We start from the raw sequence: 15,971 nt of genomic DNA, 5'->3' as shown, positions 1-15,971 counted from the left end.
CTTTTTTCGGCTGTTGACCTACCTACATGGTGGATGATGAGCTTTTGGTGACGGCATGAGCCAAACTAGTTTCCCAAACTTGCAAAATGTTTGCAAAACGAAACTGCCAACACGTTGATCATCAACCATGTAGGTAAGTCAACAGTTTAATGTTGAAGTCCTGAAAGTAAAAGCTTCCACCATAGCCGAGATACGAGTGGAGGGTCCCTTGTCTCTGGCTTCCGTCGCACCCCTTCCCCCTCTTTACCTCCATTTCTGCTCCTGCTCCCCGAACGAGATTCCAGTATTCGCGGTTACTGGAACTACGTATGCGATTACGATGGCGAATGGTTAACTAGGCCGCGGAGTCCTTACTCTGCTTTACGCGATTCGGTTCCGATTCGCACCTAACGGAGCGAGGGCCCGGGGGGGGGGGGGGGGGGGGGGGGGCTCGCGAAGTGGCGGCGTGTCGTATCAATTGCAGTTACCTAATTTCTCCTTAACCTTGGAGACAGTAACCTCATTCTGCGCCGCCACCGGGCATCAAGGTAACGCCGTAACGCTGCACGCAGGAGGCGCCAGGCCCGCGTCGCGTCGCGTCGCCGCGAAAGAAATAGAGACCGAACACTCGTATCTGGAAGCTCAAGGGGCAAGTAAAGCCACCCTGACGCTATATGCTTATCAGGGTGTCTACAAGTCCGGAATTTTCGGAAAGTCCGGAAATAGTGCCGATTTTTTAAGCGGGGTCCGGAAATACTGAAAAAGTGCGGAAATTCCGCAAAAGGTCCGGAATATTTTTCATTTTTAGGTCATTTTTGACTCAATTTGAGCGAGAAATTCAAATTTTTAAAATTTTTCGAATTCCGTCAAATGGAGGTACTGAAAAAGTACAGAATTTTTCTATTGAGGAGGCACCGAATTTTTGGGAATGTACTGAAAAAGTACCGTAAAAGTTCTTAGCTTCATGTTCTTAGCTGTAGAGCAGTCAGCAGTGGCGAGGCTTTAACGATCGATTATCGATATTTCCCTATTTGAAGCCGTGGTAAAGAATCGATTATGAAAGTGTTCGATGCAGACACCCTGCTTATCGATAATTTTCCATAGGATTAAATGGGAGGTCAATCGATATATCGCAAAGCACGCCATACCACTGCTGTAGAGCTGCCGGCGCACAATGGACCGAGTCGATAGGAGGAGCTGGACAAAATCTGGAAACTTTTAACGCTTACATTTTCAAAAATATGAAACGAAACATTTCAAGAGTGATTTCATTGTGTTTTTCGTGAAATTTCCTGCCAGAAATCCATTTGAAATTGAATTTGTGTCGAAATTAACTAAATAGTCAGAAATTTTAGCCAAAAATTCTATGTCCGACCTCTTCTATTAGTTCGTTCCACTGTGCGGCGGTCTGGAAAACTGGTAAAGTAGGTAGAATCAGAGAATTTGCGACGAGAGGAGAAAGTCAGGGAATGAAGAATTCGCAGGTGTCTGAAATTAGATGAATTTCTTGTTTAAGTGAAAACTACTGAGTGAACTAAACGCGAGGCATACCCTTGGTTCATAAATTGAACAACTATTGGAGGAGATATGATGAAATGATCTAATCTGCTAAAATATAAATGTGTTCAAGTGGGAAATGCTGCCAGATGACGTCACTTGGTGGTGCATTTTCTCACGTTTTAATCTACATTCATACTACCTCTCAAATCAGAAACAAATCATAAAAAAAACACGGCAAGATCAGCTCTTGAAGCATTTTCAAATGTAGCAATGCAAAATTTGCGCGCAAATTCTCCGTGCATGGAAAAATTCAGGGAATTTCTGACGCGTCTACTTATCACTAAAACACATCAACTATCTTCCAACTGTTTACTCCTTCCGGTCATTCTCAAAGCTTTTTCCATAATTTGATCTCTAAACAAGGAAATTTTGTCTGAAATTAAGCGCATTTTTTTAAAAAATAAAAAAAAATAGAAAAAAATAGATGGATGGAAATGTTGTCCAAAAGTCAGTGAATCACGACATTTTGGTGTCAGAGATGGGCCATTTATCAATTTGGTTTGTCTTTCCCTTACTTTTTACTTTGAAAAGTGAGGGAAAGTCAGGGAATTTGAAAATGAAGAAATTATGGCAACCCTTTAATTTACCCGATTAATATACCTGGTTTTCTGCCACCTAGTCTTATTGTCAGTAGACAGCCTGCGGTGAGAGAAAAGTGAGAAAAGTCAAGGGAGAGACAGTGAAAATTAGGGAACCGGAAAGTGCGAAGGAATTACGGAGACTCTGGTAGGTGTTTGACTGGGCCCCGGATATAAAATGAGATAAGATGTAAAGCGTTTTGACCCCGCGTGGCACTCGAATGAATCACAATTGAAAGACGAGCCGGACAAGTGACCCTCTGTGAACCCATTCAACTTGCTTCTGCCGTGGAAAAGCGACGAAGCGATAAAAATAGCCCATCTCGCAGTTCCCTGCAGAATCTTTCATGAGGCATCTTCCAAGCTCGGCGTATATTTAGCATGTGGTCCATTCATGGGTATACGAGCCATCAACTCAAGGAAAAGTTGAGGCAACCGCACCTCAGCGCCTTGCCTCCATGACCTTCGGTGCTGCGTATGACGGTAAATAAATGCAGGATTTTGCGCGAACTCTGAAATATGGAGAAAGGAATAATCCATCGCAAGAGTTATCTTTTAGTTGTGACCGACCATGAAATCAGCCGTTAAACATGTAATCATCGCCCATCCTTTAAGTAGGGCATTTGACTCGTGTCGTAGTCGGTTTTCGACCCTGTTTACCTCATATACCAAGGGAAATGGGCTTTTTGACTCTCCTGAAAAATACACTGGAAAAAAAACACATTGGATCTAGAGTCCAGACTCTTAAAAGCATCGACAAGAAAAAATGCTCTTGATTCAATCAGATTTAAGCTTAAATCAAGAACCAAGCCTCTTAATTTGAGCGGATTTCCTTTTGATTTAAGCTTAAATCTGATTGAATCAAGAGTCCTTTTTCTTGTCAATGTTTTCAAGAGTCTGGACTCTAGATCCAATAAGTGGTTTTTTTTTTTTTTTTTTTTTTTTTTTTTTTTTTTTTTTTTTTTTTTTTTTTTCCAGTTTAGACATTTTTCAGATACACGTAAATCACGTGTTCACACGTATATCGACGGCGTAACTCCGCAATCGTACCTCGTTTGCGGTGTCTAAAAATCTCCGCCTCAATGTTATTTTTTTAAAGGAGAAGAAATTGGCATCATTCCTTGAAGTTTTTGCAGAATTTTCTCAGCACAGAGAAGAAAAATCACGGCAGTTTCAAAGAATTGCCGTCGAGTAGTTTTCCGTTTAAACAATAAAGTATGACAGGAAGTCTGCGACGTCCCAAACCGATTTATGTGATAGTCGACTTACACCGTCGATATGTCGATTGATATCTACTTTTTTCATTACTTGATTGTATGTCCGATTGACGCATAAAATTGTCGAGTAATCGCAAACGTTTCGGATTTCTTGCCTTTTTCTTCTAGCCCTGTTTCCTACTTTTTTAGATTTGTTTTCATATTTGTATATTGTACATGTAATTTTTAGACTGATCTTGAGTAGGTATCTACTTAAAGACAATTCTAACGAACGAAGGGAATCGAACATCTCTTTAAAAGTACTCCCATGACAACACGACAGGCCAAGCAGTTATTTCACCCTTTTTACAGAGAGTTGTTATTCTCAAGATCGAGGCTTTGCTCACGTAACTTCATTCCGTTTGGCTCGTCGGCGATTTATTGCAAAAGCACCCATCGCCAACGTCAATAGAGGACGCAAGAGAAAGACTCGCCGTTTTCGCACAATAGTCTTGTTTGTCCAACATTGGAACGTAAAATAGAACAGAACCAGGGATTACGTGGCCCAACCCCTTGGGATCGCTTCGCGTCTTATAAAGCCTGCCTTGGGGGCCCTCGCCCTCGTGATTTAATCTAAATACGAGTTTAATAACTGTTAGCAATAGAGAAGGAGAGGTAGAATAATATACATATTAATCATTAGCAATAGAGAAGGAGAGGTAGAATAATATAAGAATGGACTTATCTAGGGACTATCTCCTGTCGACAGCCGCAATAATCGGCCGGATAAATCTCTAGAGTGAACTATGACAAGAAATGAACATTTAAATTGTTTAAATGGGAGAATTCACCACTTCGCCACGTTATATAAAAACAGATCGGACCATCTCATTTCCTAAATTTGAATAGGGCGGCCTTACGAAAGGCTATCACCCACGACATAGCCGCAGAAATCATGAAAATTGGTGCAGTAAAACGGTAGAACGAACCCTGAAAAAAATGAAAATTCAGGGGGTCAGAGAGCTCGTACACTGAAAAAAAAATCTCGGCGTTTTTACGAAGGTCCGCTTGTAACTTTACCATCTCATTTCTATTACCAATTACCAGTAATAATCCAAGAAAGAATCGTAGGCCTACCGCGACAACGGTATTTTTACTGGTTATTTCTGGTATGATTACCACTTTTAATGGTAATCAAGTTCCGGTAACTTTACCGTTTTACGGCAATTCTACCATTTCAGACTGACTCATACAGTTACTGGTTTACGATTTCACTGGGCAGTGATAAAACCTACGAAGCGTGCTTTTGAATCGCGATTTGCAAAAAAAGCGTGGTCGTGGCTCGTTCTAAGTTCAGGTATTACTTATTGCTAGATCGACGGTGAGACTGCGAAAACGCTTTTCTCTGTTTAAGACGCTCTATAGACTTCCTTCATAGTTTATCTTTTGATTGAAAAGATTCCGAACGTAATTTTTTTTTTAAAAAAACACCCTTAGTTTTCTTCGCTGTATGAAGAATATTCTATACAAATTTCAAGCACGATTTTTGCTCCACTCTCTTTTCTTAAAATAAAGCGGGAGCGGAGATTTTGCGTCAGGCACAATGCGTTACGCGTTATGTACAATGCGTTAATCTTTAGATACCATGCGTTACTCGTTAGGTACCATGCTCTGCGAGTTAGGTACCATGCTCTACGCGTTAGGTACCTACCATGCGTTACGCGTCAGGCACCATGCGTTACGCGTCAGGTACCATGCGTTACGCGTTAGAGGTTACTCTTATGATTTTATATATTGGAGTAAGATTAGGACTTGTGAACGGGTTGTTTGCAAAGTAAGTCGAGCGAATCTGTCAAACCAGTTGCTCTCATTACGAAACGTAGCGCACTGTGCGCAACGGAGGAGCTTATTTCCATCGGGACGTGGAGGGCGAGGTCAGGTGCGTGGTCAGAGTGAGAATGGCGGGACTGTTGGCCATACGCATGGAGTATACATCGTGCAGCGTGTAGTAGTATCCATCGTTGGTTCGTCGGGCGCCATGATCCACGGACACGGATTCCACCGCGGCATTGACAATGACCACTGGCCGCACGCGCTACAGGCGCCGTCAAACGCTTTTCTCGCTTCATCTCCGAATCACCCCAAACCTAGAGCATGGGCGGGAATAGGAACTTTTGGTGGAGGCTGGCAGAAGGGTACTTCATCCGGGGGGGGGGGGGGTGTCTGAGGGGTGACAAAAGATAACCCATCAAGCAGGGTTTGGGAGATTCCCCTAGCTCCAACGGGGGATTTATTTAGGTCCTTAAGGGGGTCTGGGAAGCTTTCTCCGGAAAATTTGGGAAAATTGAGTCGTACTCGGAGCAATTTTGAGCTATTCTTGCCGGAAAATTGATCGAATTATAATTTCAAGGTGAATTGTCTCGCACTATTACTTAGCAAAATCTTTCAAATTTCTTGGGAGGAGAAAGCTTTGCTTAAGTAGATCGAAGGGGGGGGGGGCACATTCCCCCCAAGTTTGCCCGATTTGCCCCAATTTTTTGAAAGAGGTCATTAGGTAATTTTGAAAATTGCCTCACAACCCAAGATTTGCCCCAAGTTTGTCGCGATCCTAGGATGTATCACCCCTGCAACGCCCCCATCTGAGTTGCTAATTAAAGGCAGCTAACAGAGCGTTGTCAGTGTAAGCCTCGGACCTATACTGCTGTGTAGAAATTATTATACCGAGCAGGTGATACTTACCCTGGTAAAAATTGGCAGTAGAATCTGTGTTCCAAAATACCATAGACCTACAGCCGGCTGTAAGATTTCCAATAGCTTCTATAGCCGGCAACACAATTTTTTATAGCCTTTTATAGCCGATGGCGACTAAGCAACAGCCTGGCGATAAAGTGTATGCTAAACGTTACTAATTACGGATGCTAGGATTTAGTGAGTTTTTGGAATACTGCTCTCTTTTTGGGCCGTAGTATCTTAATTTATTTTGCGAGGAAAGCTCCATACTTTTGATGGATGCCTGCCATTACTAATATATTAGAGCGCCTTCAGTTTCGAATGATACTGTGCAATACCTCTGGTGTGAAATAGTTGCTTCAAGCGCCGTGGCACGCTGCGGCGCGGTAGGCGGGCAGCCAGCGCGAAACGCGCATTGGCGCCTACAAACCTAACAGGGATACTTCACGCGTTGCGCAATGCGTGAAGTATCCCTGTTAGGTTTGTAGGCGCCAGTGCGTCGCCGCTCCGCTTTGTGTTAGGCTCTAATATTTAACCTGGCGGAGTCAGCGTTATTCAACTCATGATTTTGAAATGTTTGCACATCCTGTATGGATTATTCTCATTTTAATTGATGAAAAAAAATATGTATTAAAGGAAAATATAATGTGTGTTTTGTAAATATTAAGGTGGTTCCGTATCAAACTTAATGATTTCCAAAGCACACACATTTCTACACAATCTATACTATAAGCTCCAAGACCTCCTAATTTTGCGAAACTGGTAACGCTTAGTTCCAGCGTTCTACCCGGCCGATTTTCATGATTTTTGCGGCTATCGACGGGCAATTGTCTCTAGATAAGCCAACTCTTTTCAGATTTTCAAAATATGGCCCAGGATTTTTTATATTACGTGGTAAAGTTGCGAATTCTCCCATATAAACAATGTAAATTTATGTGTTTTGTCATAGTTCGTTTGAGCATTCTACTGGGCCGATTTCCATGATTTTTGCGTAAATCGACAGGTAATAGGCTCTAGATGAGCCCGCTCTAATCAGATTTTGGAAAAAGGACCCAGGTTTTTTTAAAATCACGTTATAAAAGTGAGTGAATTTACAGAGTGCTCCGGGACTGCTACCGCTATGCGCGGGAGGATGCGCAGTGGTCGAGGAGGTTGCGCAGTAGGTGTGTAGCCTGCGCATCAGCTCTACACTTATCTACACAAGATTTCCGCTAATTACTTTAAGATGAGCGGTGGCCGAGTCGTCTACGACGTCGGACGTGCCCACATTGATCAAGGTGTGGGTTCCATTCCCGAATCCAGAGATACTTATTAATTACCTGATTTAAACTGTTCGTTGTTTTACTGTAATATTTCATCAAGCAGTCATTCCAAAACGCGTCCTTTTAATTTTAAAGTAATTTTAAGTAAAGTTTAAAATTAAAGTATACCTCATATCGTAATTGTTTAGGGGAAAAATAAAACTAACACTGATAGGAGGGTAAAAATAGGGCCGCGAAGCGGCCCATTGATGGCGCGGGGCGCCTTCAGGGGGTTCGGCCGCGTAGCGGCCAGGGGGCGTAGCCCCCTAGTTTCTTATAGCCTTTTATAATCGATGGCGAAAAAGCAACAGCCAGGCGATAAAGTGTAAAGCCCGGCGATAGGATCTACAGCCCGCGATAAAGTGTAAAGCCCGGCGATAGGATCTACAGCCCGGCTTTATAATTTTTTATCGCTTCGTGTAGCCCGACCGTACGATTTTTTCCACTCTTTACAGCCAACTATATGATTTTCTATCGCCTTCTTCAGTCGGCTATAAAAACTCCTATGGTATTTTGAAACGCAGCTTCTATCGCCAATTTTTACCCGGGTACTTATTGACTCCAATATTGAATTGATGTGCAAACCCGAAGCCATGTCTCTACATCGTATTAATTTTCGTTTTCTTTTCTGTCCTGGAATTCAAATTTTCCCTAGATGATCACGAATTAAGGTGCAAAAAATCGATGAAGAATATGATATTGATTGTAGTGAGTAGTCCTATGCAGTCCACTTAGAACTTGAGCTTTTCCTTCTTCGGCAACTGCAAGTACCTCCCTAAAACTGGGGATTAAAATGTTTCAGAATATTTACTCCTCAAAACACAAGAAGCAGTATTTAAATTTTGTTATTCCTCGCTCTCTTTCATTTTACCACTGAAATATATTAAGCGAAAGGTGTTTAAAGTTGTGAAAAATTGTGTGATGATCACTCACTAAAAGGGTTTTTATCTTTGTATTTCAGGGTCAGCATTCACAAAAGCAAAGCCGAAGCATGGGATTTTGACTGTGTCACGGTTGGCAGTGCTGCGACTTCTGTGCTTGCCTCTTCACTCTAAGTGGTGGATTGCTCAAACCTCATCTTACGTGTTCGCTCTCCTACTCTTCCTCTATGTTTTGCAATTAGTCAATATTATTATTTATTACTATGCTAGCTCTCTCTACGAAAACGAGGTATGTATTCTTTCATCCGTGATTGACAGATTGTAGTTTTACACCCCATCTTCCCTCCAGAGCCTCGTTTTGTAACACCTAATCATTTTTTGCTCAGCATTTGTCGCATACAGTGGGTGTGATTAATATCTTAATAGCTCCTTGTTCCAAATGAAAATTTCTGCTTTTCATTGAGCAACAGTTTTTATTCTTAAATAAGTAGATATTATCAATTCCACCTTTGTAATGCCGAGTATTTCAACCTGGTATTGTTTTAAGAAGTTTTTTCCAATTTTTATATTAGATATGACAGCGAGTTTTTAACTATCCTCTCCTATCTGTTAATTTACCAATGTGGATTTTGTATAAATTTAGTCAAAGCTTTTTTTTTTACTTTAATCAAATCTACTGAATCCTTGTTGAGTTTTAACTTATCATTCAGCAGTGTACACTGTACCTACTCATTTGCTGCCCAAGAGTTCCATTCCTATATCCTCCATAACATATGTAATACAACCAGCACGGTGCCCCTGAACTCACTTTAAATGCGACTTTGTTGTACATCAAAAATTCAAGTTGGAGGTTGTAGTGGGGTACTCCCTGATGGGTTTTTGGGCAATTTCGAAATAGGTTGTCGGAGCTCCTCGAAAAATAATCGCATTTTTGTGGTTTTTTAGGGGTAAAATAGCAAAATTGGCCTCGGGGCGACAAATTAAACCCCCTCTCCCTCATCCTTGCCTTGACCGATCTGAATTTTTAGTATGTTTTTACCTGGTATAAGATGGGACTTTTCTGAAATTTTCATGCCCATACAAATTTTTTTGCTCCCGCGGCAGCGTTGCCAAGTTGCGGACTCCAAAATATCGAATTTAATGATAAAATGAAGGTTTCGGAGTGTGATTTCCATTCAAAATCAAAAATTCAAATTGTAAGTTGTAGTAGGGTACTGCCTGATGGGGTTTTGGCCAATTTCGAAGTAGAGTGTTTGAGATTTTTGAAAAATAATCGAATTTTTGCGGTTTTTTAAGGGTAAAATAGCACACTGAGCACGGGGCGGCAAGTTAAACCTTTTCTCTCTCATCCTTGCCGTGACCGATCTGAACTTTTAGTATGTATTAACCTGGTATAAGATGTGACTTTTCTGAAATTTTCATGCCCATACAAAATTTTTTGCCCCCCGCGGCAGCGTTGCCAAGTTGCGGACTCAAAAATATCGAATTTGATGATAAAATGAAGGTTTCGAGGTGTGATTTCCTCCAAAATTTCACGAAAAATGTGCAATCTGAGAGTTTTCGATAAGAAAAGGCATATTTGAACAATTTAGAGTTGCAGTGTTGCCAGCTTTCGATTTAAAATTCGTCAAAATGACCCAAATCGCGTTGCAACCTCAAGCGCTGGATTTTTATTTCGTTCAGAATTGGTTATTACGGTTCTTCTGTACTCTATGCATTTAGGTACCATGAAAATTATGCCATTACTTACTTGATGGGTGCAGCTAACTCAAAAAGAGAGGCCGGATAAAGCGATGAGTCGGGGGAAAACGAGCGGTTCGGGTTGACAGAAAGTTCTTAAATCTACTCCATCACCAGAAAGTAGAATTTGAGAACTTTCTCCCACCCCCCAAACCTTATTCCTGTTGCAGTCAATCCTTTGAACATCTTATCTGAAATTTTGCCCCCGAATTTTTCCCAAAAACATGAAAAAAAAAACACAAATAAAATGGGTGGATAACAACGATTCAAATAACGCTATGAAGTCCCTGAATTCGACCTCCTCTCATACAGCGGATTGGATAGTTCGAATCCAGAAGACTTCTTACTGTAAAGAAAATACCTTCGACAATTTAAAGAATAAAAAAATTACAAAAGATCACAATAAATTTGAGTAATGTTGAAAATAAACTCCCTCATAAAAAAAAAATAAACTAGATGACGAAATTAAAAATGCTTTGTAAATTTTTGGTTGTATAAGACATGTTTGACATTCCGAAAAATAAAATATTTCTGGACTAAATAAGGAAACATACCATTCATGGCAAACTCTGTTGCATGAGATTCCAGATGATCAAGAGGCCTCTTGAATTTAGATGGACTCCATCAGGTTTGTTCCGATCATAAAAAGTCATAATTTCGTCATCTAGTTTATTTTTTTTTGTGTTTTTGGGAAAAATTCGGGGGAAAAATTTCAGATAAGATGTTCAAAGGATTGACTGCAACAGGAATAAGGTTTGGGGGGTGGGAGAAAGTTCTCAAATTCTACTTTCTGGTGATGGAGTAGATTTAAGAACTTTCTGTCAACCCGAACCGCTCGTTTTCCCCCGACTCATCGCTTTATCCGGCCTCTCTTTTTGAGTTAGCTGCACCCATCAAGTAAGTAATGGCATAATTTTCATGGTACCTAAATGCATAGAGTACAGAAGAACCGTAATAACCAATTCTGAACGAAATAAAAATCCAGCGCTTGAGGTTGCAACGCGATTTGGGTCATTTTGACGAATTTTAAATCGAAAGCTGGCAACACTGCAACTCTAAATTGTTCAAATATGCCTTTTCTTATCGAAAACTCTCAGATTGCACATTTTTCGTGAAATTTTGGAGGAAATCACACCTCGAAACCTTCATTTTATCATCAAATTCGATATTTTTGAGTCCGCAACTTGGCAACGCTGCCGCGGGGGGCAAAAAATTTTGTATGGGCATGAAAATTTCAGAAAAGTCACATCTTATACCAGGTTAATACATACTAAAAGTTCAGATCGGTCACGGCAAGGATGAGAGAGAAAAGGTTTAACTTGCCGCCCCGTGCTCAGTGTGCTATTTTACCCTTAAAAAACCGCAAAAATTCGATTATTTTTCAAAAATCTCAAACACTCTACTTCGAAATTGGCCAAAACCCCATCAGGCAGTACCCTACTACAACTTACAATTTGAATTTTTGATTTTGAATGGAAATCACACTCCGAAACCTTCATTTTATCATTAAATTCGATATTTTGGAGTCCGCAACTTGGCAACGCTGCCGCGGGAGCAAAAAAATTTGTATGGGCATGAAAATTTCAGAAAAGTCCCATCTTATACCAGGTAAAAACATACTAAAAATTCAGATCGGTCAAGGCAAGGATGAGGGAGAGGGGGTTTAATTTGTCGCCCCGAGGCCAATTTTGCTATTTTACCCCTAAAAAACCACAAAAATGCGATTATTTTTCGAGGAGCTCCGACAACCTATTTCGAAATTGCCCAAAAACCCATCAGGGAGTACCCCACTACAACCTCCAACTTGAATTTTTGATGTACAACAAAGTCGCATTTAAAGTGAGTTCAGGGGCACCGTGCCAGGTCTTCAACAGTGTTCTAATTGAATGCCTTTTTGTTCTACAGCAGGTTAGTTTTTATGAGGTTCTTCTACCTGTGGCTATGATGTTAGTCTTATCCTTGATTCACTCGCAGATAGTTTCTACACACTCGCTCAACAAAAAACAGGATGGAGGACAATCATCTCTTCTGAATCGTCGTAGCAAAAGGACTAAACGAAGGTTATGTCCGCCCTCCAGAAGTAGATTAAATATTTGTGAGTATTTTTTCTACATTTCACTCTGTAAGGGTGTTCATTTAAATGGATTTAAATTTTAGAAAAGTCCCAATGAAAAATGGAGGTGAATTTTTTCAGTACTTTTCTCTCTTTATTTATTTATTTGGGGAAATGTATTGCAGAAACAAAAATTGTCAGAAAAATAACTCTTTTACCATCTAAACTGGACCAGAGATTAACTAAATCGGAAAGTAGAACGGGAGGCGCATAGTGGGTATTTCACAATTTTTATCATGCGTTTTCTCACGAATAGGGTACCCAACTTTATTTTCTCACCCTGTGTTTGACACCTGAAAGTTTGTTACTCTAACTGCTCACTTCAAAGTCTTCCAAGATGCTTAGACCTTTTTTCTTAAATTCCAAGTAACTTTTTAACTATGTCCTTTTTTCTCCCAGGTTCTGATTCTAAATCATCGCCTGACACTGGCTCAGAGTTAGCTGGCGGTTTAAGTGACTCTGCTAAGTACACTAAACGCACCAGGTCTCGAAAGTGAGTAGACCTTCTTCATTTAGAATTGAATTATTGTAAGAAAATAAGGAATCAAAGGATGAGCATGCAAAAACGCCCTTGTTCTCAGACCTTTATTTTAACAATGGATAACTATTTGACAGACTATGTTATTATCTTAGTGTACTTTCTTCTGTAGTTTTTTATACTATGTCTGCAGAATAATTCTGAGAACTTTATAAAGCTCTATTTTGTTGCCTAAAGTCGGCAGTAAGTGCATTGGGCTGAGTTTGAACACAAACAGTGAAATGAGTGATTTTCTAAAATCAGATGCCTGCTTTTACGGATGGTATAATTTGACCAGGGGCATGCAAGTCTGAACCCTGGCACAATTTTTTTTATATTTTACATTACTGCAACAGAGAAATCCCCTGATTTAATTCAAAAAAATCCATTTTTTGGCACTCAATTGTGGCGAAAAGATCGGTTGAAAGCACTAGTGCTTACAGCCAGTAAAATTAGCAATAGTACATACCTACATGAGTCGCTTTTATAGCGCTCTCTGGCGCTTTGCGATGCCTAATCGCCACAAAACTCGGTCCTCCCACAATTCATCAGGATTAATTAGCAATAGTGGTTAAGTAAATTTCTCTAGAATGCGAAAGTTTATGTATCTCTTTTTGAAGCTCGATCGTGACCTATGTTCGAAAAGCAAAATAAAAACTACCTGACGAGAAGTGTTTGGCTGCTTGATGTGATAATGTGAACATTTGTAAGTCCATGAGATGTGTGAGAATTTGAGTTTAAAATTTTTTAAGGTCAAAAAATATTATAATTCCAAAACTTCATGAAACATTTTTAGAATTGTTTTTCTTTACAATTAGATTTCCTGATAAAAATAATGTGGAAATTGTGTTTTTAGACTTCTTTAGCTCTGAACAAATTAATGTCCTCAAGATCCCCTTCTCAAACATCCTTAATGATTGTTTCAGCTCTATCACAGAAGATTCCCAAACAGTATTAGTTCGCAGAAGCGTTGTGTGGGACACCAGTCCAGTCAAAACCAAACCCCAAGTCATCATCCACCATGATGTCGATGTAGTAGAAGGTGAGGACTTGAGTCGCTGCCCACCTGAGTCTCGACTCGGCAAGGATGAACGCAAACAACTTGCTGGAATGTATGTTTATTTTTCACGATATTAGTCATAATTTGCCACAATAGTCATTTTTGCATTTGTCTCTCCTGTGTTTTTTTCTGCTTTTTAGGTGATTTCTCGGATATTGTAAGGACCATCTGGCCCTGAGAATTTCAGCTTGTGACTAACTCAAGCGCTAAAATGAGAGCGCATTGAATTCAACGGTTTTTGAGAGTCAATAATCCATTAAACCCATTTTGTTAGTCGTTCAATATTTTCCCACATTTACCTTTACCTGATTAGCAGTACAATACCTTGTATGTGAGTACCAGAAACAAGTTTTTATTATCTACTCTCTTTTCTCATTCATCTATTCATTTATCCTATAAGTTCTTCAATTTTTCCAATTCTGGCTTTGATAAAATAATTTTCCTCTGAAAGTCATACAGTAATTTTGCTCTTGATCCTAAACATTAAACAATAGCTAAAATAGAAACACTTTTTTACCTTATTCATTTTTAATTTCTAGAGATGTAGCTTACCGTATGCATTAAATGGTCAATCGTCACAAAACATCCTTTCATTTATTTTTTGCAGTCAGTTGATAACAGACCTCTTCTTTTCTTCTAAACAACAACATGTTTTTGTTTCATGTGCCAATTTCCTTACCTGTAGGTAGCTTTATTACACCCACCATTTGTGAGGGAAACAAAGAAGTCAAATAACGCTCCTCCCCGTTCAGAAATTCCTCGATATCCAAGTTAAGACTCATTTCAATGTGTTGTTTTTATAACATGATATTATATTGTAGTTTTATTTTTTTTAATTTTTTGTTAATTTTGTTCTAAAATTTAATCTTGTACACCTGTCCCAGGCTTCATAATGTTGGTGAAAAAAAATAAAGAATAAGTCAAAGTAAGTTAATCTTAAAAAAAGAAGGGGCCAAATCTTAATAAAACAATTTTAAATTTACACAAAGGTGGAGTTATGGTACAAGCCTAGGATAATTTACATTAATATTGACTAATAGTTGAGGTTTTGGTTTCATTTTTTATGAACATTTATGGACAAATTACATCACAAGCAATAGCATGACTTCATCAATAATCCATTTGATGACTCCATGTATAATTTCATGATGCACTTCATCAATCACTCCATTAATGACTCCATCGATGAATTTAACAACGATTTTAACAACGAGCCAATCATGTTATGTAGGGTCCTTGTGTGTGCTGGAAGTATATTAGGTCACTGATAGAAAATTGAGAGTACTCGTGGACAAACTCTTCAACAGTCACGCAACTACCTCCTGCTTCTACTGTGATAGGAAGTCTGTTACGTCTAGACAAACAGAAGCGGCTAACATTGTTAGACTACCAAAAAGGGGTTATTGAGAGAAATCCATGCAATTCTTGCACTACCATCTTTCTTTCCAATGTTTTATTTCGTTTCAAATATTCACAGCAACATTCAAATGATGCTGGAATGAACATAACCTTTTTAAAATGATGGACAGTAGTTCCCGGAAACAAGTGAACTAGTCTCATGCAAGCTATCCATTGTTCTCCTTCACCAAGCTATTCAGCAAACTTCTTTATGAGCTTCAATGCATAATTTTTTCATCTCTAATCTACGTTCAGTTGATCTAATACGTCAAGTCCAATGCTGCGGCGCTTCAACGATTGCTTCTCATTTGATGAGCAGAAGGTCTTTCATGAATAATCCTCTGCCATTTACGAAGTAACAGGCTTTCATAGATAGATTATTCCATCAGAAATTTCATGCAAAAAATTCACACCTGTTACTTTGGATTATCAAAATTCATTATTATTAACTAGGACGTAGACAATGTACTTTGAGTACTTACAAACAATTTATATTTTTTCTTCTTTTTCAGCGATCGCATGAACGTTCCAGACGGAAACGAAGCAGATCCTGAAGTTCCACCAGATGATGATGGATTTGAGAGTCTAAACGGAAATGGGTCTAGTGACAACAACGATGAAGATCAAAAAAGCGAGGAAAATATGTGTCTAGAGCCATCAGCCTCGTCTCCCAGTCATTTGTCTGTGGTGAAAAACTGCTATCACCGGGAGAATAGTCCTGACTGTGATAGTGTTGATCAAATTAAACCTGTCATCAGGAATAACTTCAAAAGTGCAAAACTCACCGATGAGATTTTGGAGGTCTCTGTTTGTGAACCAGCTTGCACCCCATTAAAAGTAAAAAATGCTGCTAAAGACAAGTCTACAGATTCACATTTTAATAGGTATGAAAACTCTTGATACTAGTAAATCCAGAAA

The 15,971-nt window shown here is 39.5% G+C and overlaps 1 protein-coding gene across 5 annotated transcripts in view; it reads left to right on the top strand.

Annotated features, from left to right (window-relative positions):
- Nucleotides 1-15,971, top strand: part of phtf (putative homeodomain transcription factor) — a 74,155-nt gene that overhangs the window by 42,556 nt on the left and 15,628 nt on the right. For 4 of the 5 annotated variants that reach the window (XM_019045627.2, XM_019045628.2, XM_072306128.1 and 1 more), the window contains 5 exons: nt 8,306-8,514; nt 11,871-12,060; nt 12,478-12,571; nt 13,522-13,707; nt 15,566-15,937. In XM_019045627.2, coding sequence (XP_018901172.1) covers nt 8,306-8,514; nt 11,871-12,060; nt 12,478-12,571; nt 13,522-13,707; nt 15,566-15,937 — 1,051 coding nt within the window. The remainder of the gene's footprint in view (nt 1-8,305; nt 8,515-11,870; nt 12,061-12,477; nt 12,572-13,521; nt 13,708-15,565; nt 15,938-15,971) is intronic. The other variant, XM_072306129.1, reaches the window with a different exon arrangement.

The sequence above is a fragment of the Bemisia tabaci genome, chromosome 1 (assembly GCF_918797505.1).
Source record: "Bemisia tabaci chromosome 1, PGI_BMITA_v3".
Lineage (NCBI taxonomy): Eukaryota > Metazoa > Arthropoda > Insecta > Hemiptera > Aleyrodidae > Bemisia > Bemisia tabaci.
Note: the sequence above shows the minus strand (reverse complement) of the source record. Positions and strands in the feature narration are given on the sequence as shown.